Source organism: Rhea pennata, chromosome 19 (genome assembly GCF_028389875.1).
Source record: "Rhea pennata isolate bPtePen1 chromosome 19, bPtePen1.pri, whole genome shotgun sequence".
Lineage (NCBI taxonomy): Eukaryota > Metazoa > Chordata > Aves > Rheiformes > Rheidae > Rhea > Rhea pennata.
Window position 1 is genome coordinate 3,608,345 of NC_084681.1, and position 24,516 is coordinate 3,632,860.

The following is a 24,516-nucleotide window of genomic DNA, read 5'->3' on the forward strand; positions in this document are numbered from 1 at the left end:
CTCTCTAATTACAGAGGAGAGGTAATGGAATGAGAACCAAGCTAATTATTAATGGTGAAGTCTTCACTATATAAATCAGTAAAGAGCTAAAGGATTTGACTGATGACTAGGTGATATAAAATAAGAACACACTACTCTTGGCTGAAAAATTCTTTATTGTAAAGGGGTTGCTATTGAGACGATCATTTACAGTTACATAAATCTGGGAAATATGGAAAGAAGTAGGTTTGTAGGTGTTCTAGAGAAGGCAGGAAAAAAAGAATGAGAGGAAAGTTAGTAGCTGAAGTGATTTGTTGTAGCTTGTGAAAGAGACTGGTAAGAGTGGTGGTAGGGAAATCAGCTGAGACTGTGTCCTCAGAGATTCCTGAATTTGCATGGAAATTTACAGTCACAGGACCAAAGTAGTCCTTTTTCATATGTAATGTTTTGTCTCAGTAAGGCGAACATTTAATACTGTATTACTTTTTTAATTCATGTTTCATCTTCACATGGTGTCATGTCTGATGGGTCCTTCTTCACAAGAGACGAAAAGAATCCACGTTCTGTTGAATACAAGAAGTTAAGAAATTGAGTTAAAATTTTAACATGTATGACAGCTGAAGACAATACATCACAAGCACCATGCTATGGAACAAGTGAATTTTCACACCATTGCAAAAAAGCCAGAAGAAATATACTATTTTAGTTTCCATTTTAATGAAAGCCACATCCATCAGATGCCAAGCAAAATATGAAACAGGATGCTTTCACTATGGATAGTCTGTGTTTTTTTCCTTCATATACAAATGAAAGTAAAATTCAGAGGAAAATTCTATGCAACAAAACATAATAAGACAACTGCAAAGCATTTCCTCTTGCAAACAAACATCTGTAAGTATTCTGTTTTTTAAATAGAAATACTTGGTTAAGGTATTTCTGTTTAAAAGCGTGTGCCTTCAGACCAGTGCCTTCAGCAACCATCCGTCACTAAAACCATCTGTTGCTTTTTGATGCTGTTAGTCCAAAGTCAGAACGAGTTTGTTACTAGTCAGCATAACTTGGGAATATGTCACTGCACTGTAAATGCAGTATGTCTCCTTCTCAAGGCTGCAACCTTCTTTTTTCCCTCCTGGAAGAAGCTGATCCAAGGATTCACAAAATCCTGGAACACTTTGCATAGGGGCTCTTATTTGGGCTATATCACCTCTAAATAACACTGCCTAAGAACAGAACAGGGATTAGAGCAGGGCTCTGACATATTATATCGCAGGTGATTTCCTCTTAAAAACCCAACAACTTTAGTGCAAGATAGATTCATTAGCCAGCCAAATATGTCTTGAAGTTGATTTATGGCACTGGCCCACACACTCGACAGAAAGCTCTTTTGAAAGTAATCTAGTTCATACCTTTGAAACATGAAGGGAGAGTAAGATTGCCATCTACACACTGAACAGCAACAGTGTAGGCACAGGATTTTTCTTTATTCTTGCAGTAGAAGGAAATAGTTTCACCATGCTGTATTCCTTCCTTAAGATCATTCTGAATTCTTTTCTTCTCGCCATTGTATAATACGACAGCTTTCTTAGCTGGTATCTTACATGGTCCTGGAAAGCAATCCAGTTATAAGCAACACTAGTGGATATTTAGAGCTCCATTTTGAAAACTACATCCTATCAGAAATATTCACAAGGGACATTTGAAAAATGATCCATCCCACACATATTCAGTAAATGGACTTTCGGTACACAGAGTCTCAGCTATCTAATAGCACTTAAGCAAACTGTGAACTTAGCTATATTATCAAAGCAATGGACATCACATGTGTTGATACAAATTATATCTGCTTCTCAGACAAAATAAGCTATACAGGCCAAACCATTTTTTCAGTGGTTTATCAGTGTTTGTGCCTAGTACTCTTGCTAATATGAAAATATTGAAGAAATTCACACCCCTAAGTAAAGTTGGTATAGTATCAAAAGTTTCTGGTGAAGATTCAACCTCAGTAAAATTTATAATTATATTAAATTAAATAATTAAATTAATGATAAGAGAGGGAATATTCAGACATAATAAAATTAGGTGGCTGATTACTGCAAAAAATTTAGCTGTATCATATATACAATGTTCGGTGTTGAGAGTCTGTTTAGATAATCAGAGCCTTGGGATTGGGATGTTTAATTTTTCCGTTTTCTTTTGAGATTGTCGACTCTTCCACAAAAGTGTAATCAACACTTTTCACACTTATCAACAATCAGAAAGTCCATGTTTCAGGAAAAGTCAATTTGATACATGACTTCTAGCAAATTGTATGTGTATACCTTTACAAGTTGGCTTAATGGACCAGTTTCCTGTCTTTTCACATCGGGATTCCTTAGGTCCATCTAGCACGTAGCTTGGTTGGCAGCCATAGCTGACACTTTCATTATAATGATATATTCTACGAACAGCAAAATTTATGAATCCATTTTCTATTCCTGTTGGAGTGGGACAGACAACAGCTGTGGTACAAAAACAAAGCTTCATCAATTTTGCAGTTTTAAAAGACACATTATATACTTCGAAAAACACATAAAATTTCCATTCTTGTTCATTGCAGCCTCTTGCATAGAGGAAGCAATGTTTAAAAAAACAGCACAAATAAATATTACTTGTTTTGAATTGCAATCTGTGGTTATGCACAAAAATTACTTAAATGTGGCTTAGTTTCACTGAAGCTAGTGAAGTTCTCTGAATTTAGGGTGAGAATCTCTAATTCTTAGGCTGATCATACCAGTTAGTAGAATAAAATGTTCAGTGTGCTGTAGAGGTCAGGTTCTGATTTCACACTGTGAATTAAGTTTAACTGGTCTTGTTTGTGTAACCTTTATCCCTGCAGCAAATATTTTGTCAACTGCATGTTGCGTGCAATCATGCAGACGTTAGCAATCACCTTTCATTCATGATTCTGACGTTCAGAATAATTCTACTGTACATTTGCAACAATAATTTGTTATTTGTGTCAATTTTCTTTAGTAATATCATTCATATGATTTCATATATACAATTCTAGGGAATGTTTAAGTGTTGATGAAATAAGTTACTTACACCTGCACTCTGGAATGCCACTCCAGTTTCCATTGGCCTGGCAGGTAGCTGTTTCATTTCCAATAAGTGCAAGAGGGGGTACACACTCAAAAGTGATTGTGTCCAGGAAAGCAGAAACATTTCCAGGTTTTAGACGGCGGTATGAAAGGACTCCAAATTCAGAAAGTGGGGGAGGTGCACAAGTCACAGCTAGAAAAGCACAGTGTTCCTAAAAATCACATCTTAAAGACTGAATTGTTACTCTTCCATGGTGGAATATCACACAGAGGAACATGCTTATACCCAGATTAACCCACACAGCACTTTACGTAAGTGCAGCTACCAAAATAAAAAAAAAAAAAAAAAATCTGTTTAAAAGTCTCAGAGGCCTTAGAGCATGTAATTCATGATTTTTGCAATATTTTCCAGTCAATATACAAAGGCAGCATACTGCTTTTTCAGTAAAGAGTTTATGCAGGGCAGATTATAGCAAAAACATATGTAGAAATTGCTAAGACATGTCAGTATTCTGTTTTCACATACAGGGAGAATGAAGTTGGGTGGGTAAGCATCTTACCTTGAGCTGTAAACAGCATCCCTAATCCTGGCCTGTTGCACAGGCCATTAAACTGTGTTTCTCTAGGAACAATCCACATATCTAAAACTGAACATATAAGCTGTTTCTTCATTTTGCCTAACCTTTTCTGCACTGCACTGTAGGAGGCCCTTGAATAAATGTATTTCTGAGCAATGTAAAGGAGTCTTTATGTAATAAGAATACAGCTACTGTGGTTCTTTGGTATTTAGACACATACGTTGACACTGTGGCAGACTTCCACTCCACTTTCCATCCGCCATGCATTGGCTCGTTCTTGTCCCAACAAGATTGTAGCTGAAAACAAAAAAGACCTGGTTATCAGAAAGCTTAATGAACCTTTACATGGAGAAAAATCAAGATGTTTTCTGCATGAAAGATTATTATTTCTTATAAGCAGACTTAACGGGTTTCTTGGGAGGAGTTCCTGGTTGTTTATGGCAATTAGGATCGATCTATTTGTAAAATCTCAGCACTCTCAAGAACTAAAGTTACTGAGGTGAATTATTTTATTTTAGTGGCAGATTGCCCAGTTTAATATCCGTATGTACTCCCTCTAAATACTTCTCTCTATTTTTATTATTAGTAGTACTTACACTGAGTTTTAATGAAATGTTCATCCTGTATCTGTCATTTCAATATCACACAGATGGAAACCAGTAAATCGTCATTAGTAAAATTAAATCAAGTGAAGTCTCATTCCTACATTAGATGTCACAATTGAATTTATTTATTTATCTTGCTCCTGTTTCTCAGGGGAAGGGAGCAACTGAGGCTGATTTACCTTCCAGGTAAATACTGTTTGCTGATTAAACATCCTAGCAGAATAGCAAGTGAAGGAATGAATCATCTGCTCTCTGACACTAGTCCAGATAGCTTTATATTTGTCATCTAAAAAATTACATGCCTTTATATTGTCAGATTGTCACGGTGGGTGTGGGTATATATGTATATACAAGTTCTTGTCTGTATTTACAGAAATGCAGATTCTCATTCCCTCTCCTCCCCTCTCCTTTACAGCTAAATTCTACAAAATCCTGTCTTCTCTGTGGTCTTCTGTTTCTCTCTGTCCCAATGCCATGACATTCTCATGCTGTTACACCTCTTGCAGGAATAGTTTTGCTGTCCTCCTACAAACCTCTGTTCAAAACTTCCTTTTTTTTTCTCATAGATACAGTCTAATTCACCACGGAAGAACTATTTCTGTCTCTGATGCTGACTAGTCCTCTTCTTTTTCAATATCCTGAACCATTATGCTGTTCAAGATAGGATCCTTCTTTAACGTAAGTTTTGAAAATGTTACCTACAACATGTGAAGATATGTAAAGAATAAAAATATTATATCTATTAAGTGCAGTGATGGCATACTTATAATGTAACCATGCAGCATGGGTTGTATACTGATTATTATAAGCCATACTTTCACCAGGCCCTTCTAACATAGTTAATACAACTGTGTTAATACAGTTAATACAATGTTGTGTTTATATATGAGACCACGGCATTCAAAAACAGGTTACTTGAATTATGGTTACCTATTTGCATGTCAGTGTTGCGGTTAAGCACATTTTGTCAAAATATTTGTATGGTTAGCTTTTAATAGCTATATTTTTTCAACTACATAATTTTCTTTTACAGATCTTTTCTAGTATTAATGGCTACTATATAGCATTCCAAAACTGAAAATAGCTTACCAAAATACTACCTTCTGTCCCACTACATAGGGGACTGTCAAATATCTCCCTACATTTACCATAACTATGTTTCTTTAAATGCATCCTCATTTCTAAAACTAGCAAGCAGCCCTGAGTAAAAGTGTATTCGCTCCAGGGACCAAATTGGGATTAACCTCACGTTTTCATTTACTGAGCTTGGAAAGACATAGAAGCAAAAAATTCAGCCTCAAGGGCCTAGCAGCATGACTTAGATGGAGATTATCCTCTCTCTGCTGGAGGATTTCATCTCATGATGTAGTAAGAGGATTTAAAAAGCAGACGAAAGTGGTCCACAGTAAATCTTTGCACAAAATCTGTGCTATTTTGATGGATGTCTGTAAGACATTGCTTTGCAAAACCCCAGGAAGTTTTAGTGAAGACTGCACAGGGTAGAAGAGGATCACAAAATACGTCATTTTTTAATATGTAAAGTGGAGATGGATTTTAGTATGCTGGTTCCTGTGTTCCCTGGCTTGCAATACTTCAGCTGGTGATCCTAGAATGTAATAATATGATTTAGGTTATTTATTTAACAGCATGAGGAAGGGAGAGCTTACCCTGGTTCACATGAAAAACTTATAGAACTCTGATAGTGCAAGTCCATAAAATCAATTTTTCCATGCGGCAAGGGCCCAGGACTGGGACATCTTTTTGCTGTCAATTAAAGATAACAAAGGATAATATTATTTCATGAGGCGTGAAGCTAGGCTAATGGAAATAGGTTTGTCATAAGGGGGTCCTGGTATCCTTTCAAGGTTCTCCACTCCTCTATCCTAGATTTCATAAGTCTACCTGTTTTATATTTATATCAAAATATATTAAAGATAGCTTCAAACTTTTGGTAATTAAATCATTTTTGACAACTGATTGTCCAAGAAGAAGAACTTCTATGCAATGAGGCGGTAAAAAAAACGCCTGTTACAATAAAGGCCGCTGTTGTCAGCTGGTAGACGGCAGGCGAACGCAAGCGCTGCTGGGCCGAGTCGGAGTCGGGGTCCAGCCTCCGCCACTAGCCGGGAGCAGAGGCTTAAGGAAGACGTGGGACGTGAACAGAGCGATCCTTCCCCTGCTACTCGCCCCTCTGCTTGCCTGCACCCAGCTTCTGAGAATTTTTTGTTTTCAGACCAAAACTGATTAAGTTACAGTCAACTGCAGTATTTTAATTGGATGCATCCTTTAATAAATAGAGAACGCTAATCTTTTTTACTTGTTTTGAGTCAGAGGAGTAATAACAACAAAAAGAAAAGTAAAGCACCCGAACCGCAGCAAAGTGTGCAACCCCTCGTTGGGGGGCAGCAGCCACTCAGGGAGCAAAATGGCTTCAGCATTTGCTTTTAGACAGAAAACGCATAAACACAAGGAAAAAAAGCACTCAGCAGAAGTGTATCAGTTTAATAACGGATTTATCGCATGGACTTTTCCAGACCCACGCACGGTACATCAGCAAGGATGGAGCAGGATTTTACTTACGTAGGCACAGCAGGGTGTTGAGAGGCCACCTGCCCGTCGGGAGGCAGGTGTACCTCCTCTGGCCGCTGTTGGGGACAAAGCCAGGCCTGCAGGTGTACTCAATTTCCTCCCCCACCTCGTACACGCTCTTGTTGACATCAACGGTCGCAAACAGCACTTCTGGTGGCCTCGGACAGACTGGAAGAAAGGAGACACTTCACAAGAAAATTGGGCAGAAAGCTGTTGCTGTTGATGCCCTTTCTGAAGGAGAAGCACCAACATGACTCCAACAAACTGAGGGCTACAATAAGCTTTAGTCAGCCAAAAATGTTTTCTTCTTCTCCTTCCTGGCAGCTCCATTAATGGCCCCGGTTAGATTTTTTTTTTTTTTTTTTTTTAGCTGAAAGGTACATTTGCTATAAAAAGGATTTACAAAGGTATTCTTCAACGTGAGTCAATTATGGCAAATGATTTTAGGAAACAGACGGTATAGTGGACTCAAAAACATACTAACGCATTTCATTTCAATCCAAATTAGTAATTTGGAGTGTTAGTCTGAAATGAGATTTTCGTTTTTCTTATTTCATAAAATATCTTTTTTTTTTTTTTTCACCCCAAGCTTATCCTTTCTCCTTCACCCCAGGTTTCCTGTTGAGTTGAACAAACGCTCTGCGGAGTTAGACAGTTCTGGTTCCAAAACACCTCTAAAATGTTGACAGCGTGAATAACTCGTCACGGAGAGAGTGAGAAAAGGGAGCGGGAGGAGGGGAGGGAGCAGACTGCCCGCCTGCAACGGCGGAAGAGCAGAGCAGGCGTCCCCACGGCGCTCCTGGGGAGAGGGGTGCGAATGCAAAGCCCACGCTCTAGGACTGAAGGGGAAACCATACAGCCCGGAGGGAGAAAGTACGCGAAGGGCTGCAGAGAGCCCTGGGCGTGTGGGAAGAGGAGGAGGGAGGTGAGCAGGAGCTGGGCTAGGCAGCCCCTGCTGCCCAGGGCAAAAGGGAGGTGGAAGAGGGAGGCTGGGGCAGAGGGTGTGAGAGTGAGGGTAACGCCCGGCACACCGAAGGTGCCCCTGGCCTACAGCCAGCAGTATTTCTTCTCTTTTCTTCCATCTGAATGATTCACCTCACTGTAGGAAGAGACAGGAAGGAATGGAAGGGAAAAAGCAAGGAAATAGGCTTCAGAGAAAACGCAAAATGTTTGACCAGAGTCACCTAAAGGCTTCAAAACACCGTGGCAGTCCCCAGATCCCCTCGTTCACGCGTCAGGATACTATTTGCTGTTAGAAAGTCAAAGATGCTTACCTTTTGCTGCAAGAGCACAGTGGGCCAGAGCAAGCAGGCACACAGACAACGCCGGGGAATACATTGCTGCCAGTCCGCACGCTTCCCAAATGACCCCCAGTTCACTGGTTCCTCTCTTAAAAATAAAGGCATCCACAAAAGGATAGTTACATATTAACTCTTTGTATTTATTCCGATCCCAGTAAACAGAAGATAAAAGGTTCCTTGTGTAGCTTCTAATTAAGGATGAAATAATCATCACATGTTAGATTCGTACATAAAGCAGGAATTCAAAGAGCAATCTTTGCTGAAAATGTCTCCTCTCTGGTTGTTTCTGCAGAGCATCTCCTGTTGGGACTGTTGTTTTTTAAAAAAAACATTTTCTCCGCTTTTTTTAGAGGATGCGGATGTTTGTAAAAAGATAGTGGATCATGATGGAGCTATCACTGAGAAGCTTTTGTTTATCACTTGAGCTTGGAGATTTCCAGGTATCAAACAGTCCCAAGAGTTATTACAGAATTTTTTGAGGCAAAATAATTAGTGATAGAATGACATTGGTACTGTCATATTCCTCCAGTGATAATACCAATGTCACTCCAGTTTACACTAGATGATGATGTAGCCTGAAGCTTTAGGCTTCATGGGCCTACTTTGTCTGACTTGGATCGTCAGTAAGCATCTCTCTAATAAAAGATACCTGGAAGCATTAGAGACAGGTCTCGTAATACCAGTGCTGTAGGAAAAATGAAAAAATGATTCTTAATTGTACTTATTTTTGATAAGGGTTCAAACTCAAATCACTTTTTCAGGTGGTAAAAGCGCTTGTTTTGACTCTGGGATTCGAGGTCATCAAGCCAAAGCTACACAAATATACATCAGCAAAGCTTCTGATCGCAGCAGTTCTCCTAATTTAGCAGATTTTAACTGCAGGAACATCTCGAGTGCAACCAAAATAACATTTGTGTAATCATTGTTCCACAGTTTGGTGTTTCTAATCTAAGTATCCTCCTTCCCTGCTGACTCACAGCCTGTGAGGGGGAGTGAGGGACATTTGAAGCTCAGATGAGAAGCTAGGTTATGTCAAAGTCTTACTGCTATGATCTTTTTATTTATTTATTTATTTATGGTCTATAAAGTTTCTCTGTTTATTTTTAAAACACAAATTTTAGTCACAACATGAAACAATTAGGAACGTGCTAGTTCTCGGAAAGAAAGTGCTGTGAATGTCTTCCTCAAAATATTTACCAAATACACAATGCCAAAGGGCAAAGTACAATTGCTAAATCAGCAGCAAAATTTGATGGTTTATTTTCTGCATTTACATCCATTTATATTTCCTTTTGTCACAGCCTGCTTCTTCCCCTTCTTTCTTTAAAAAATTTCATAAATGTCTTTTCCCTTCGCAGTGCAACACAGTGCTGTAATGAAACTTCTTGCCTCTGGATTAAAATCTTCCTTAGATTTGCCAGCTATTTTGATTACATTCTGTCTGTGTTTAAAATAGCACAGAAGTAGATAGGTGCAATTTCATCTACTTCAACATTGACCATATGAGCATTTCTCACTGCGATCACCAGATGGCACAATGTACTCTACCATGTACAATACAGATGTATACTTAAACTGAAAGGTTTTCTGTACTACTTTAAGAAAAAAAGATACAGTGGAAAATCTACGTTGAATAATGGGCACATTAATGTTTCTTCCATAGTTTTTGAATGTCTGTTGTGTGTGATAACTTTACTATTTTTTAATTTGGAAGTAAAACTGAGTAACTGCGTATGAAACAGAAAGAAAAATGTTTAAGTATGTGTTTTACATGACTGCATAATAACGGCCAATATTGTGATTCCTATTGAAAACTATTTTTCAGCAATAAGAAAGTGTGTTGCAAATAACTATCTTTTCCAGTAACTGGAGAGGATGTGATTATTATTGTATGGGTTCATCTTGGCAGAGCATCAGCAAACCAATCTAATTCTTTTTGCATTTGGTGATAGTATGCAATTATATATGTCATCTAATTTCCCATCAAATGCAGCCCACTCCTTAAGCACATGAATAACTTTGTGTGTTATTTATTTATTATTATAGCTCCTAGAAACCCTGTCATGAAGCAGAACTTCAGCTGGCTAGTGACCATATAAATACAGCGCAGACTGAAGGTCTCTGCCACAGGTAGTATCATGCTCTAAGGGAGAAATGCTAGCTATAATCAGAGACAGGAGTGAAAGCACATGTTGAGACAATTTTGGCTAGCATCTTCTGTGAAAGCATTGGCATCACAGCAGCTGTGCTAGCATAACCTTTAAGGAGAACAAGCAGGAGGGATGTCAGCTCAGCTATGTTGCCCAGACCAAAATGTGAAGGGCAGCATAGCAGAAATCAAAAGCACATATTGGAAAAGGTAGCAATTAAAAGATGGAGACTGGCATTACTGGCTAATCAAAGCAGGTTCAGTAAGGAATAAGAGATGGAGAGAAGGTAAGCTAGCAAAGGCTTTAAAAATGAAGACAAAAAAATATCATGTGACAGAGAAGAAAAAAATAATAGAGGGACACTAAAAGAAAAATGACGATGAAAAACGGTCTCTGCAGCAGTATTCTTCATTGATACCAGGGAGGCGCTTGTGCTGCCAAGGCAAGAGGAAAAGGATTGATGTAATAATCATAAGGCAAGATGTAAGAATCTGGTCACGGATTTTTGAAGCTGCTGGGACAGCAACTTCTCTTAGAGAAGTTACGCAGAAAGTCTGCAAGAATTAGACAAGAGACTGGAGCTCAGGTCATTGCAAGGTGCCAGTTGTACCAGCTAATGAGCTTGACCTTACATCCTTCTGTCAGTCTGCCTCTCTGCTTCTGCTGATGCCGTAGTTTTAATGATACTGTAGGGTATGCCACGCCTCTGATCCTGCCACAGACTTTCTGGCAGCCTGTCCTTCTGGATGATGAGTGTTGGGTCTGTTACTCCCAGGAGCTCCACCATTCTCAAGCCTTTATGGCTGTTATTCAAGCAGGAAATGCACAACACAGCACATTCAGTTCAAAATGCAGATGCTGTTCGCATCAACAGAAATGTACTGATCAGGGATACTGAGGCGAAATGTATAAAGAGAGGCATAAATACATTGCTTATGTGCCAGCATCCCCTGCAGAGGCACTCTCTCTGGCATGAAAGCTGGGTGAGGGACTGAGCTCAGACCACAATCTCATCATTTTCCTGCAAGAATAACATTCTGAATCAAGCTTCTTCCACTCTATCCCCTTTGCTTCGCATGGCAGTCACTAGCTTTTCATGTGTACCCGCATCCATTTCTCCAGCAGATGAGGAGATGATGGTCAGATGACTGACGGAGATATCTGTGTTCCTCTGTGGGAGCAATTGTTAAGTTATGGGTCCAATCATTGCCAAGATAGTTCAATTAATATTTGTTAAGAGTTCATTTACACACGGCAAAAACATTTTTATCACCTCCACTGAATACATCCGATACTTAAGTGAGTGCTTCACTGTGCTGAAGAGATAGTAAAAAGTGAGAAGGTAAACTGAGTCATTTTCAATCTTAAAGAAAAATAATTGCATTCAGTTCTGTACAAGCTGAGACTGTTCCCACTTCCTAAATATTAGTTGCATTTAATATTTAATACAGAGCTGCATAGATCATTTAGATTTATACGTTCATTATCAGCAGTATACTTAGCCAGACAGAAGTCAAAATCCATCTGATGGAATTATTTTCCAATGAAAGTTTATATTTCGTATCTTCAGAGGTGTTGAAAGTAAACACACAGCAATTGATACTGACCTTCAGGTCTCAATGAGACACAAAGTAAACCGTATCTATATAATTCTTAAATATATTATCTTCACTTAGCAGCATATTTTAGGGGCAAACTACTTCTAGTTATCACTGATGTTGCAGAACGGTTCTACTGAAGTTAGTGAAACAATTTTAGAATTACGATGGTGTAAATTGTAATTTTACTCCTAGGCCTTAAATCACTTAAAGATTTTCCCAGTTTACTGAAAGTGCTGTGTTAGAATATCCATCTTGTATTAACCCGAGGTGTTAAAAGACTGGCATTGACAAATTTGCCAGGTGATATCAGGCCTATATTCTGTCATAGGGGCATGAAAGTTTTTCAGTTTTCACAGACATTAAACTCATAAGATACAAAACCAGAGAGCATTTTAAAGCCACTTCCTCCTCTCCGCGTTCTCACTTCCTGCACTGAAAATCCAGAGAATCTCTCACTCACAGTTGTACTGTGACCCAAATATTGTAAAACAGTCTGTTCCTCTGATACATACTCATCAAAATTCTGTGTAAAAGTCCTGTTTTATATTTCTTCATCAGGAATGCTTATGAAGCCTTGGGGACAAATTATTCTCTATGAGGCTTTAATCTGCAGTGAACAGATCTGCAAGGGACATTTCTTTCTGAGATGAAACAGCTTAATAAAAGCGTAGTATGATGCCACGGATCTTCCCACCTTCATTGCCTTCTCGGAGGATTGCATCTCCCTCGGTGCAGGTGTGCATGCACAGGTTTCGTTCAGGGAAGGAGCCAATCAACCACCGTAACTGAGAATAAGAGTCCAGAAAAGATACTGTGCTCTCCAAGCCCAAACCAAACAGTCTCTTTTCTCCCATCAAGCTTGTGACAAAGTTTTCAAGGTTCCCGTCATCATTATTTTCCTGCTTTCTATTAAGCTAGCAGGATAAATACCACTGATTTCAATCACAGCAGCATCTGGCTCTGTATATATTTACATACAAATATATGTGTATTGCCTCAGGTTGTCTTCTTGTTTACAAGCTAGAGAGAGTTCAGACTTGGTCAGCATCTGATACAAGTTCTCCAAGGGAAAAACAGTGCTGTAGGAATGCACTTTACATCTTCAGTACAACAAAAATGTCATTAGCATTTTACGACTTTGCAACCCAGCGGAGCAATCCTTGCTAGGTTTTGTCCTAGAATGACTCTATCCCTCGTGGAAAAGGAGCTCTCCTAAGCAAGAGCACTTTTAAATTGTTTTAGCCTTATTTGGCACATCGCCATAATACTATCAGAAAGCCCAGCTGACACAAGATTTATTTACTGCTATTCTTTAGTTTTCCCAGATGATGGATAAGAGGATCAATAATCAAGAAGCTGTTTGATATATTCATCCATATTAAAAACTTCACTGAAAAGCAGCCTAGAATCAGTGGTTTTTGGCTGTGTCAGAACTTCCACTGGTATCACCTAATGTATCGACAGCTTCAATCTAGATAGATCCTATGATCTCTATTAACCCATGGATATTATCTGTTAAATTCTTTCTGGGCATAAGTCCAGAGTGTTCCAGATGAATAAATCTACCTCCTTTGTATTTTAGCTCCTGTGCTCTGTACAGTGTAATCAAAAAGTGGATACTGATCTCCCTTATGGCCTAAACCAAAACCTTGGCAAGTCAGCCAAAGTATTTTCATTGGTTTCATTTGGGGCTTTTTAATGGGATTTCATCACTGTTTTTATACTCAATTTAAATCAATTTATATGTAATTAACAAAATTATAAGATCAGGGATTTGTCCCAAATCTTTATTAAGCAACACAAAGAGTTGATAATTTTCCTTATATATGTTTCCTCATATATATGGACCAAATTTACTCCAAAAGCTGAAAATCCTTACTTTAGTTTTGACTGACAAGACTGCAAAGGTTGAAAATAAAGTCTCAGGACTGAAAACTTCACAGAATGTTGGATCCAGATGGAAGGTCAATGAAGTGATTTTTAAAAGCATACTTGAATGTTTAAACTAAGTGGGTAAGCTTAGGACTAATGTGATAGTATTTGTCTTGAGCTAGACATTTTGTTAGAAAATCATGCTACTCTTCAAGCTTCCCCATATACCTCTGTCAGTGCGGCCTATTTCTGATGCCCTTGGCATCACGTTATTCTGTGTCTGGATCCTGTTAACAGACTCATATTGTACCAAGAAGTATGGAACTTTTATAGTGTGGACCATTAGAGAGTATGAAGATATCAGTAAACTAATTTCACTTTGTGACAGCCTCTAATCTCCAGCAATAAATCCAGGACAAAGCCTTTCTAAGAGGAAGCAGATTTTGAAGTGGTCGGTATCAATAACTGGAATCAGATTTTCAGAAGGGCTTAAATTCTATTTAGCAACTAAATGAAGGCCATGCTTTCAAAAGTGCCCACTCTATTTAAAGTAAACTTTAGGCTTTTAGTAAACTCAGGGAGGTTGGACTGGATGATCTCCAGAGGTCCCTTCCAACCTTACTGATTCTATGATTCTGTGAGATACTAAGATGCTGTCAGCTTTTTGACAACAGAATGGAAAAAAAATGCAGTAGTTCTAAAATTGTCAGGACTGGTATCAGTAACATTCTTGTAAATTTAGATTTTGAAAAGAGATGTCCAGATGTTTTGGAAAGAATAGGTCATGAACACTCTAGGAAGCATATCACATTTATGATGCAAGAAGAAAATACTCAGAAAGCAGGCACATCTATGTTTGCTACTGCCTTTATTTCATTTTCCTTTGCATTTCTAGAAACAATAGCATTTTTCTACCTAATGTCAGCTAGATATGTGATTATTAAAAAGAAGGTCATTGTATTTTCCATGGGCATCAGAATATATTCAGGTTGAGTAATATTACTCCACCGTACAACTTGGCTTTACCACCTTTCCAAAGCTCTTTTAAAGAAAGCTAGCTGGCTAGCTCTTATCTCACAAACAGGATATAATACATCTGGAACAAAATCCTGCCACTTGGATATGGGATGCCCTATTTTTTTTCTTAGCAGCATTGTGGGTAAGATGTCTGATTTTAAAATGATGTTTCTGGAACATGACTATTTTAAAATATAATTCATATTGAAAGAGCATCTATAGTGTTTTATTTTCTTACAAATAGCAATTTGGGGCTATTAAGGTCACCATACCTCTTGAAACTGAATGGTAGCATGCGACATACTTAATGCAACCTAAAGAGATGTTCCCATGTTATGATATGTATTAGTCTGCTAATCTTTTCAATCTTTAATCCACAATACTGGATTAAAAGACCAAAAATAGTCTCTACTGTCTTTAAAGGACAGTTTCTGTTTTTGGGGGGAAATGAAAATTCTGGTGAGGAAACTGAATGAATGATAAATACTAACAAACAGAATCCTTTCTAGCATTAGGCCATCGAGGCAGAGAGGTCCTTCCACACTTTACTTTTTAATTAACTGTCACTTAGCTTTCTAAAAGAACTTTTTGAAATTAATGCCAGCCTGTGTTTTGTGCGCCAGTGTTTTCTCTTTTCAGTTCTTCTAAATCAAACAAATATTTTAAAGTTGTGTTTGTCAAGCCAGACTCTTGTCATTTCAATTATTAGTGTTTCCTTAAGTATAAGCATTTGTGTAAAGTACAAAGAAACATGGTAAAATTAGGAATCATACCACTGGAAACAGTATCCTGCTTTCTCTGTATCAGCACACAATAATATAACGGTGGCACAGAAAACGAAGAGTGTATCCAGTATACTCCAGCTGATATGATTTTGTTTTCCTCTCATGCATTTATTCTGTAGAATAGACAGTAGGCCACATACAAGTTACGATTTCTTGTATCTTGTATCTGTGATAAACAATATTCAGCTGACAAAAATAATAATTTTAACTACAGTTTATATAATATCTGTTTACACCTTATTTTCTCATGAGAAAATTCTGCTCAGCTTATTCTTGCAAAAGTATCACCCCTTTCAGTAGAAGATCTGTGTGAATATGGTAAATAAGATATACTGCACATTTCACATGGAATATGGTAGGAAATTGCTCCTTGATGTTGATGTCAACAGGATTAGATAACATGGCCCAGAAGTCATATATAAATAAACTGTAAATATTGTTCTGGTGTATCATGAGCTCATCTGATGCTAGGCATTCATACAATTCATGATATTCCGAGGCAGAAATTTTCCAGCAATTAAGTGATATAAAATAATTTACTCTCTGTCCCAGTGTAGTGCCAGAAAAGCACACTGGAGTTACAACAGTCTATCGGGAAAGGCTTCACGACAGTGTAGTGACTCAGCTTTCCTAACCTGTTTTTGATATTTTAATCTTCAAAGGATTGCATTGGCAAACCAGCCAATGTTCTTTTTAACAAAGAATTTAAACCCTACTTGTGAAGTTTACAATTTTGCTCCAAAATTACTGGAAAAAAATACAGGTTTTCCAGGATAATTTTTCATCAGCTTTTTAGCAGTGAAATGTGGTGGCGGTACAGTTGTGGCACTGGTTCAGGTAGGGTCAATCTAATCCGGTATGTTTTCTCTAACAGCGACCACAGACGCATGCCTAAGCAAAGCGGGAGCAGGGCAAGCATGTATGATACTTCCTCCTAATAATTTGTCAGTCTCTGAACATTTTCAGTGCAAGGAATTTTCTGAGCCAATTGTGTCTGTTTAGCACATCCGACGTCTGTCCCTTTGAAAGGCCCCGTCTCCCCTGAACCCAGGGGTTTCCTGCTCCAGTGTTGTCCTTTGATTCTCGTGGGCAATCTAGGGGTCGATTGTCCAAAGCAGAACCAACTACTTGATTTCTTTTAAATCTGTCTGCCATGTTTGTCTAAATAAATAACAGAGGCACTGTTGTTTAGTTGGTACAAGAGAAGTTTGTTCTTTTCTACGTTGTTGTGACTGCTTTGTTCGGTTCTTTTAAAGTCTGGGTCTTTCTGCCTTTCTTGTGTGTACAGTTGAAGACTGAAAATTTGGTTGTGCAAGAGAATTGTTCTGATGCACTCAAAAGAATGTGAATTATTTTTTGGAAGTGTAATTCAAAATTTTCTGGAGAGATTGCTGGTAGGAAGGACAAAATCTGCAAAATAACAATGATAGGAAATATTCCAGCTGAGGCAGAAATGTTTGTTTATACAATCTACAAAGAGACAAAAACCCATGATGCATCCCAAAGGATTCCCATCACATTTCACTATATAATAGCATCAAGCTCTGATGTTCAGTTGTATTACTAGGAGATATTCTAGTATGCTACTAATACACCTTAGCTATGAAAAAAGAAAACAGTATGTTGACACTCAGTACTCTGATGAGAACATTGATTTAAAAAATTGATAATAAATTTTACTTTAAATGTTTTATATATCAGTAGCCATTTATTTCCAATTCTAGGGAGTGTTGCTGTGAGGGTAATTCACAGGCAGCTACAAGCTACCTGTACAAAATACACATTTTGCATCACTTTGAAGGGAACACAAGATGAAATAATGGCATAATTTACAGGTAGCGAAGGGAAGTGGGATTTTGCTGATCAGAATGTATCAGTGAATGGCAATTTCATCCCTGGCAAATGAACAGTTTTTATGATACACCGTTTTTGTCCATAATTTTTCAGAAATATTTTTTCTATGAAGTTTCCTCTTTCTTAAGATTATTTTCTGTACTTAGTCTTCTTTCTGACTGTGTTTTGCTGCATACATTCAAATGTTCACATTAGTACTAACATATGTAAACAAGCTATCTGTCGCACTGAATAATTTAATAATAAAGTCTGTGTAGTGATCCAGTGATGTATCCAGTAATGATCCAATCTGCAATGTGGGTAATTTTGAGAAAAGAATCAGAGAAGAGAGTCGGTGTTGATACAGAGAGACACAAATACAGATGTACAGACCCAGACATACATATGGAAAGACACAGAAAGGTAGAGATACCAGTATTGATATAGAAAAATACAGAATATTTCCACCTCCTCACCACACAGATGCACATACACACAATCCTGCAAACAAATACACCATATTTCAAATTTCCAGACTTTTGGAAACATTTAGGGTTCATTGTTGCCAAAGCATCTGCATGAGAACAATAAACAGAATTTAGCTGATCCTGTAATAGGATCTGGAATATTTAGGAGTGGTGGATCTTTTCTCAGAATTAATAGCTACTAGACATGACATAGCATCAGACTTGTGAAAACGAACTTAAAAACTAAACTCTCTAAGTGATTTCAAGTAAAGACAGAAACAAAAAAACACATGTGGAAAAAGAAATTTGGAAAACCTGGCCTCTGAAATTTGACTGTGAAATCTGGATAGTCAGGGAAGCTGATAACTGATTTTGATCTAATTATGGTTAATAATTCCACAATACTTGCCAATAGAAATATCTCATAATGCGGAAATTCCTTTGAAAGATGAGACCAGATGAAGCAAACAATTTGTGGATAACTGGTTTGCAGTGATCAAGTCATCCTCCTTAACAGGGGTTAGGGAAAAGCTACTTGTTGTACTCTCTAGAAAAGGAAGTGGTTGTAATTTGCTTTGAAATATAAGGAGAAATCAGGCTGTGAACTTCCTTATAGGTCTTAGAGCAGGAACTGATTCCTGTTTGCTGAAATTTTCTTACAAATAGGAAATAATAAAATAGTGAGCTGCAATCGCCAAAGGAGATGGAGTTCTCCTTGGCTTTGTCTTTGAGCTAATCCAACACAGCACAGAGCACTTAATTAGGGACAGAACAGTCCGGACACTTTTTGTTTAGGAAAAGAGATACTTTTTTGGCTGCATTTTGATCCAAAAATGATTTAGGTTGATCCAACAGATGAGTAAAGAGAGAAACCATTTCATAGGCAGCAAAGTGACTCTAAACAGTTTGAAACCTCTTTCAAAATAGACACAGATGCTTGTATGAACAGACCTAGGAAGGAGCTGACAGAGGTAGAAATGACTTGAGGCAGTTGTGCTTACTGCAGCAGTAATCTGAGTTCTTCCGAGAACAACTTGTACGCCCTTCAATGGGAACTTCTAGCAGAGATGAGCTCTGTTGAACATTACCTGAATATTCACACAGGAGTGAATATGCTACCAGAAACCCCCATAAAGTGATGTTTTGGAGTCAGGAATTCTGGAGCTATTTGCCAGAAGATTGGAAAAGCTGGTACTCTGATTTAATAACCACGTATATGCCTGAACACAAACAACGATAATGCTGACTCCTCATCCAGATGGCTTGAATCAGAAACAAATTGCAAACACTACCCGAAGCAGAAGAGCAAGGCAAGGGTTGCTGATGGGAATGTGTGCGCTCAGAAAGAGATAGCAGACATCTTTCTTCCAATAGTTTGCAGGAGCATGAGTTCCTGTATCACCCATAGAGCTTGCATGTACAGTAGTAAAAATGAATGTCCGAGCAATTAAAAGCCTCCAGCAAGAGGATGCTGACATTGGATAGCATATACTAACAGTATTCTGATGAACGGACCGTAGTATTCCTCCATACTGTCACTGTAGGTGTCCTGTTCGTGATGGCAAATCTTGAAATTTCGAGACGAAATATTACCTACCAGATGGGAAAAAGCACTGTGTAAGTGCTATGTATATAAACTATAATGAGGAGCTGTATGTTATGTGCAATAAGGAGAAGTTACGTTATGTCTTACCTTCTGGGGGGAGGATTGCTATGCAGAGATAAAGGATTTTTTTCTCTTGACTGAGACTGACTGCACATCGCAGTGCGGGCAAGACTCTGAGGCCCCTCTTCCCACGTATTTGTTGTGCATCCAGTGTACACTGGGTGATGCACGTTTGTTTAGCAAGGCCTCAGACAGCATTTGCATGTATGCTGTTGGGCCTGCGGGCTGCAGGAAGAGGAAAGGAGAGCGTCTGGGTGACACTTTCGTTTGCTGTGGCGGTGGTGGAACGCGTGTACCTGGGCAGGCGCCGGAAGCGTGCGCGCGCTGCACAGGTAGCCGCTGCCAGGCAGGTGCTGTTGGCCGTGCAGCCGTCAAGGATGGGGCTGCACGTGGCAACCAACAGCCGCCGGGACAAGCGAAGCTGGAAGCAGCTGCGGATGTGTGCTGCTGGGCTGGGGCTGCTGCTCCAGGGCTGCGGGGCGAGGGGGGTGACCCAGGGTGGGTGGCCCACAGCGGTGTCCCAGGGTGGTGGCCTGAGTGGGTGTCCCACAGAGGTGCCCCAGGGTGGGTGGCCCACAGTGGTGCCCCAGGGTGGTGGCCTGAGTGGGTGTCCCACAGAGGTGCCCCAGGGTGGGTGGCCCACAGTGGTGCCCCAGGGTGGTGGCCTGAGTGGGTGTCCCACGGAGGTGCCCCAGGGTGGTGGCCTGAGTGGGTGGCCCACAGCGGTGCCCCAGGGTGGTGGCCCAGGGTGGGTGGCCCACAGCGGTGCCCCAGGGTGTTGGCCTGAGTGGGTGGCCCACAGTGGTGCCCCAGGGTGGTGGCCTGAGTGGGTGGCCCACGGAGGTGCCCCGGGGTGGTGGCCTGAGTGGGTGGCCCACAGTGGTGCCCCAGGGTAGTGGCCTGAGTGGGTGGCCCACGGAGGTGCCCCAGGGTGGGTGGCCCACGGAGGTGCCCCAGGGTGCTGGCCTGGGGTGGATAGCCCACGGAGGTGCCCCAGGGTGCTGGCCTGGGGTGGGTGGCCCACGGAGGTGCCCCAGGGTGCTGGCCTGGGGTGGGTGCCCCACGGAGGTGCCCCAGGGTGCTGGCCTGGGGTGGGTGCCCCACGGTGGTGCCCCATGGCGGTGCTGGGCCCTGCTAGGGCCTCCCGGGGTAGCAGCTTCCACGGCCAACACTGAGGAAACCGCGTGTGTGTGAGTGTGATGGGACAGAGAGAGAGAGAAGGGAGCCGGTTAGACTGTGCGTGTGTGTGCGTGCGTGTGTGAGCGTGTGTGTACACGTGGGCGTGTGAAAGGAGCGGGCTGCCGTGTGGGGGGGCATGGGTGCGTGTAGGGAGCCAGCTGCTCTGTGACTGTGTGTGTGTGTGACTGCATGTGTGTGGTTTTGTGAGTGTGCGTGTGTGTGTGTGACTGCACGTGTGTGATTGTGTCTGTGACTGCGACTGTGTGACTGAGACTGTGTGTGACTGTGAGTGACTGTGTGTGACTGTGAGTGACTGTGTGTGACTGTGTGTGAGTGACTGTGTCTATGTGTGACTGTGTGAGTGTGACTGTGTGTGAGTGTGACTGTGAGTGTGACTGTGTGTGTGTGACTGTGTGTGTGACTGTGTGTGACTGTGTCACTCCGCGCGCGCAGGGCGCCGGTGGCCGCGGCGGAGCCGCCTGACAAGAGGCGGCAGGTGCCGCCGGCCCAGCCCCCCCCGCTCCTCCCCCCCCACCCCCGCGGGGGCGGCCCCGCGGCCCCGCCCGCGCCCGGGGGCTCGGCGGCCCGGCCCGGCGCGGCGGGCGGAGCGGCGCGGCGCGGCGCGGCGCGGGCTCGGCGCTGGGATCCTCCTCCCGCTCCCTACGCGCCGCTCCGACGTCAGGCGCGGGAGCGGGAGGCAGCGCCCAGTGCCGCCGTTGCCAGAGGCTCGGCGGCCGCCGGACGGGGCGGACGGCGGGGCGGCCACTGCGGGCGCGGCCCGTCTGCCGGCAGGGGGGTGGCGAGGCGGGTGCTATGGCCGACGTGTTCGCGGGCTCCGAGCCCGGCGCGGCGCCGGACCCGGACGCGGCGCGCCGCTTCGCTCGCAAGGGCGCCCTGAGGCAGAAGAACGTGCACGAGGTGAAGGAGCACAAATTCATCGCGCGCTTCTTCAAGCAGCCCACCTTCTGCAGCCACTGCACCGACTTCATCTGGTGAGCGGCCCCCGGCGCGGCGGCGGGCGGCCGGGCGAGCCCCGCGGGCGCGCAGCGGAGCGGAGCGGCGGCTGCCGCCGTGGCGCGGCCGGGGGGCCTCGCACCCCCCCCCCCACCCCCCGCACACCCCACCCCGGCCCGGCCCCCACGCGCGAAGCCCCCTCGCCCGCGGCGGGGCCCGGGAGCTGCTCAACTTCGCAGCCCTGCCTTGAACTTCTCCTGGTCCCCCCCCCCCCCCCGCCTCGCTGCCTGCGAGATCGGGAGCGCCCGATCGCGGCACGGCGGCTGGGTCCTCGCCTTCGGGAAGCAGGTCTGGTTTATTATTATTATTATTATTATTGGGAATGGTTCCTGCTAGGGAGGAAGGGAGAGAGGCTCTTCCTGCCAACACCCTCGTTACTAAGCTGGGGGGGAAGGAGAGATAGGTGCCTCTGGGGTCCCGCCGTGCCCTGCCCCGGGCAGGGCCGCGGCTCCGCCGCAGGCCGAGCCGCGCTGCTGCCCCGCCGCGCTCGTCCCCGCCGGCCTCGGCGCCGTGTCCGGCCCCGCTCTGCCGCGGCGGGCGCAGGCGCGCGAAGCCGCCGGCTCGTGCCCGGCGCCCTCGAGCAGGCGAGGCGATCGCGGCCCGGCCCGCGCGCCTGCGGCGGGGCGGCCGCTTCGTGCTTCCTTTCCTCTTACCTGGGAAGAGACCAGGCTAAACCGCCAGCAGTGCTCTGCTCCCGAAGTTGCCGAGGGTTTCCTCACAGGTTTCCCTGCTGCGGTCGAGACCTGCGGTTCGTTTTAGCCGATTTTATAGGAAGATCAAGAGAGGGATGCGCCCGGCTGGCTCTGTGTTTATGGGCAGGTGTCTCGCGCTTCCCACAAGCGTTCGTGTCCCGGGCCACAGACCTTGGCCCGCCTTCTTGTGTTTTCCTCAGTTTGCCTGCTGGAGAAGCTGTGGCTGCTCCAGAAACGATTAAAATACACTTGTAGAGTGAGGGGGTTGAGGGGAAGGTAGGGAAAGCTGAGATGAGTGGACTGCAGGAAAAGCAAGCCAACTTTTTTGAGAACATATGTTGTGTTTTGTTTATAACTTTCCTATTTGAAAGAAAGTAATTGCAAAGTTTGATATTGTAAAAGTGGCAGACCTTTGGAAACTGCTTCTAAATTATTCCAAAACGGAGGGAATTGAGAGGTGTGAAAGAATGCCACAGGGTTAATTTCAGCCTGTGTTTCTGCAGATAACTATCACAATCAAAAAAACAAAGCAAAATACTGTGATGAGAAGAGGCACCTGATCACAGGATGTGTTTGAAAGTGAAAGGATATCCTGTAGTTGACAGGTGGCAAGAGTAGCTGTGATCTTTTGTTCTTCCTTGCTAGTAAATCTAGGAAGCTCTTAGCATTCTTCAGAAAGGCACGCGACAGCTCCAAAACTTCTCTTTCATTTCCTCATTTGAAATTAGATGAAGCATTCTTTATGCTGTAAGATGCTTATTCGAGATACGTGTATTTCCAAACTGATGTGTGGCTATTAACATGCCTTGTAAGAGGTAAGGAAGAGTAAATACAGCCTTTCAACAGACCATAACTTCTGTGCAAATAGACTTTTCTTCTTTGTTTTTAGATTATACTTGACCAGGTAATATTTAAGCAACATAATTTACCACCCCTTTATTTTCTTAAACAACTTTGACCTGTCTGCTTCATTTCTGAAATGGTTTTTTGAGGGGAGGGGGGAAGATTTCGTTCAAAACACATTGCAGCTGACTAGAGTGTGGAGCAGACTGACTGGACCGCAGTTGGTTAGTGTATGAATTCTGCTTCAAATGCTGAGGAACGGCTACACTTTCAGTAAATATTAGAGGGGCGTTTGTTACAAAGAAGTCTATTTGAAAGGACAAAAAAGCTATATAAAGCCTACTTCATGCTCTTAGTTCTGCTGTCAGCTTTCCCAGTTTTACAATCCCACTTGCACACTTCCAATATGTGCTTTTTGCCTTTGTGATGACAAGACAGAACAGTAAAATGACATTATAGTATAGTTGCATATGCTGCCAAGTAAGCAGTTGTGTATTTCTTTTGGATATCTTGGTTTAGGCCTGTTTATAAGGACAGTAGGTAGAGACTTTAGAGTAGAAGTTTACAAAAATAATAAAACTTGTGTAGTGTGAATTTTCATCTGAATTAGCTGTGTACCAAAGGTTTTGCCTTTTCTCTACCTTTAAGAAAAGGGGGGGGGGGGAAGAAGAGAAAAAAGGAAAATGTATTTGTTTATTACATTACCTCAAAGTTCATATTTCAATTTCATGGCTTCTACACTTAGTTGGTTTTGGTTTGTTAGTCTCTTGGAATAAGTAACTCCAACTGTCTAGACGAAAAATGCTCTATAAAGAGGGAAAATACAGAGAAATGTTTATAAGTTGGATACTCAAAATACGTTTGAGGAAAGAGTGTTGAATGTTTAAAAGTAAATAAATAAGGCAACAGTATGGCATTTTGCCAAGGGTATAGTATGTATTTGAACTCTGGAAAGCACGTCAAACACTTGCATTGCCACTATTCATAGGTGAAATATTATGTGCTTATTTATATTTTGTTATGGAAATTAAGGAAGCTGAAAGAAGACTTTGTTTTAAGTTACTTGCCCTTTGTTATAATTTATACTGAAACAAGTGAAACCTTTAACCTTCCCACTTTCCATACAGTAGACTACTGGTATCTAGCTGAGATGCATAACAATGTCAGTAAGCATCACTAAAATTTGGTTTAGAAACTGTTCGGTTTGTTTTATAGGCCTTTCTTAGAACTTGGAATCTTTTATATTGCTGTTAAGTATACATGTG

General features: G+C 41.9%; 2 protein-coding genes across 3 annotated transcripts in view; one reads left to right on the forward strand and one right to left on the reverse strand.

The window, feature by feature from the left end:
• Window positions 1-471: 471 nt before the first annotated feature.
• APOH (apolipoprotein H) lies at window positions 472-8,169 on the reverse strand. Its single transcript, XM_062592099.1, has 8 exons — window positions 8,106-8,169; window positions 6,823-6,999; window positions 5,910-6,006; window positions 3,858-3,934; window positions 3,064-3,252; window positions 2,298-2,477; window positions 1,386-1,583; window positions 472-542 (listed from the first exon to the last, which is right to left on the reverse strand). The coding sequence occupies exons 1-8, from the start codon at window positions 8,167-8,169 to the stop codon at window positions 472-474; spliced, it is 1,053 nt and encodes a 350-aa protein (XP_062448083.1).
• Window positions 8,170-21,446: 13,277 nt separating this feature from the next.
• The window catches only part of PRKCA (protein kinase C alpha), a 147,389-nt gene continuing 144,319 nt past the window's right edge, over window positions 21,447-24,516 (forward strand). For both annotated transcript variants that reach the window (XM_062591383.1, XM_062591384.1), the window contains exon 1: window positions 21,447-21,694. In XM_062591383.1, coding sequence (XP_062447367.1) covers window positions 21,516-21,694 — 179 coding nt within the window. In that variant the 5' untranslated portion in view covers window positions 21,447-21,515. The remainder of the gene's footprint in view (window positions 21,695-24,516) is intronic.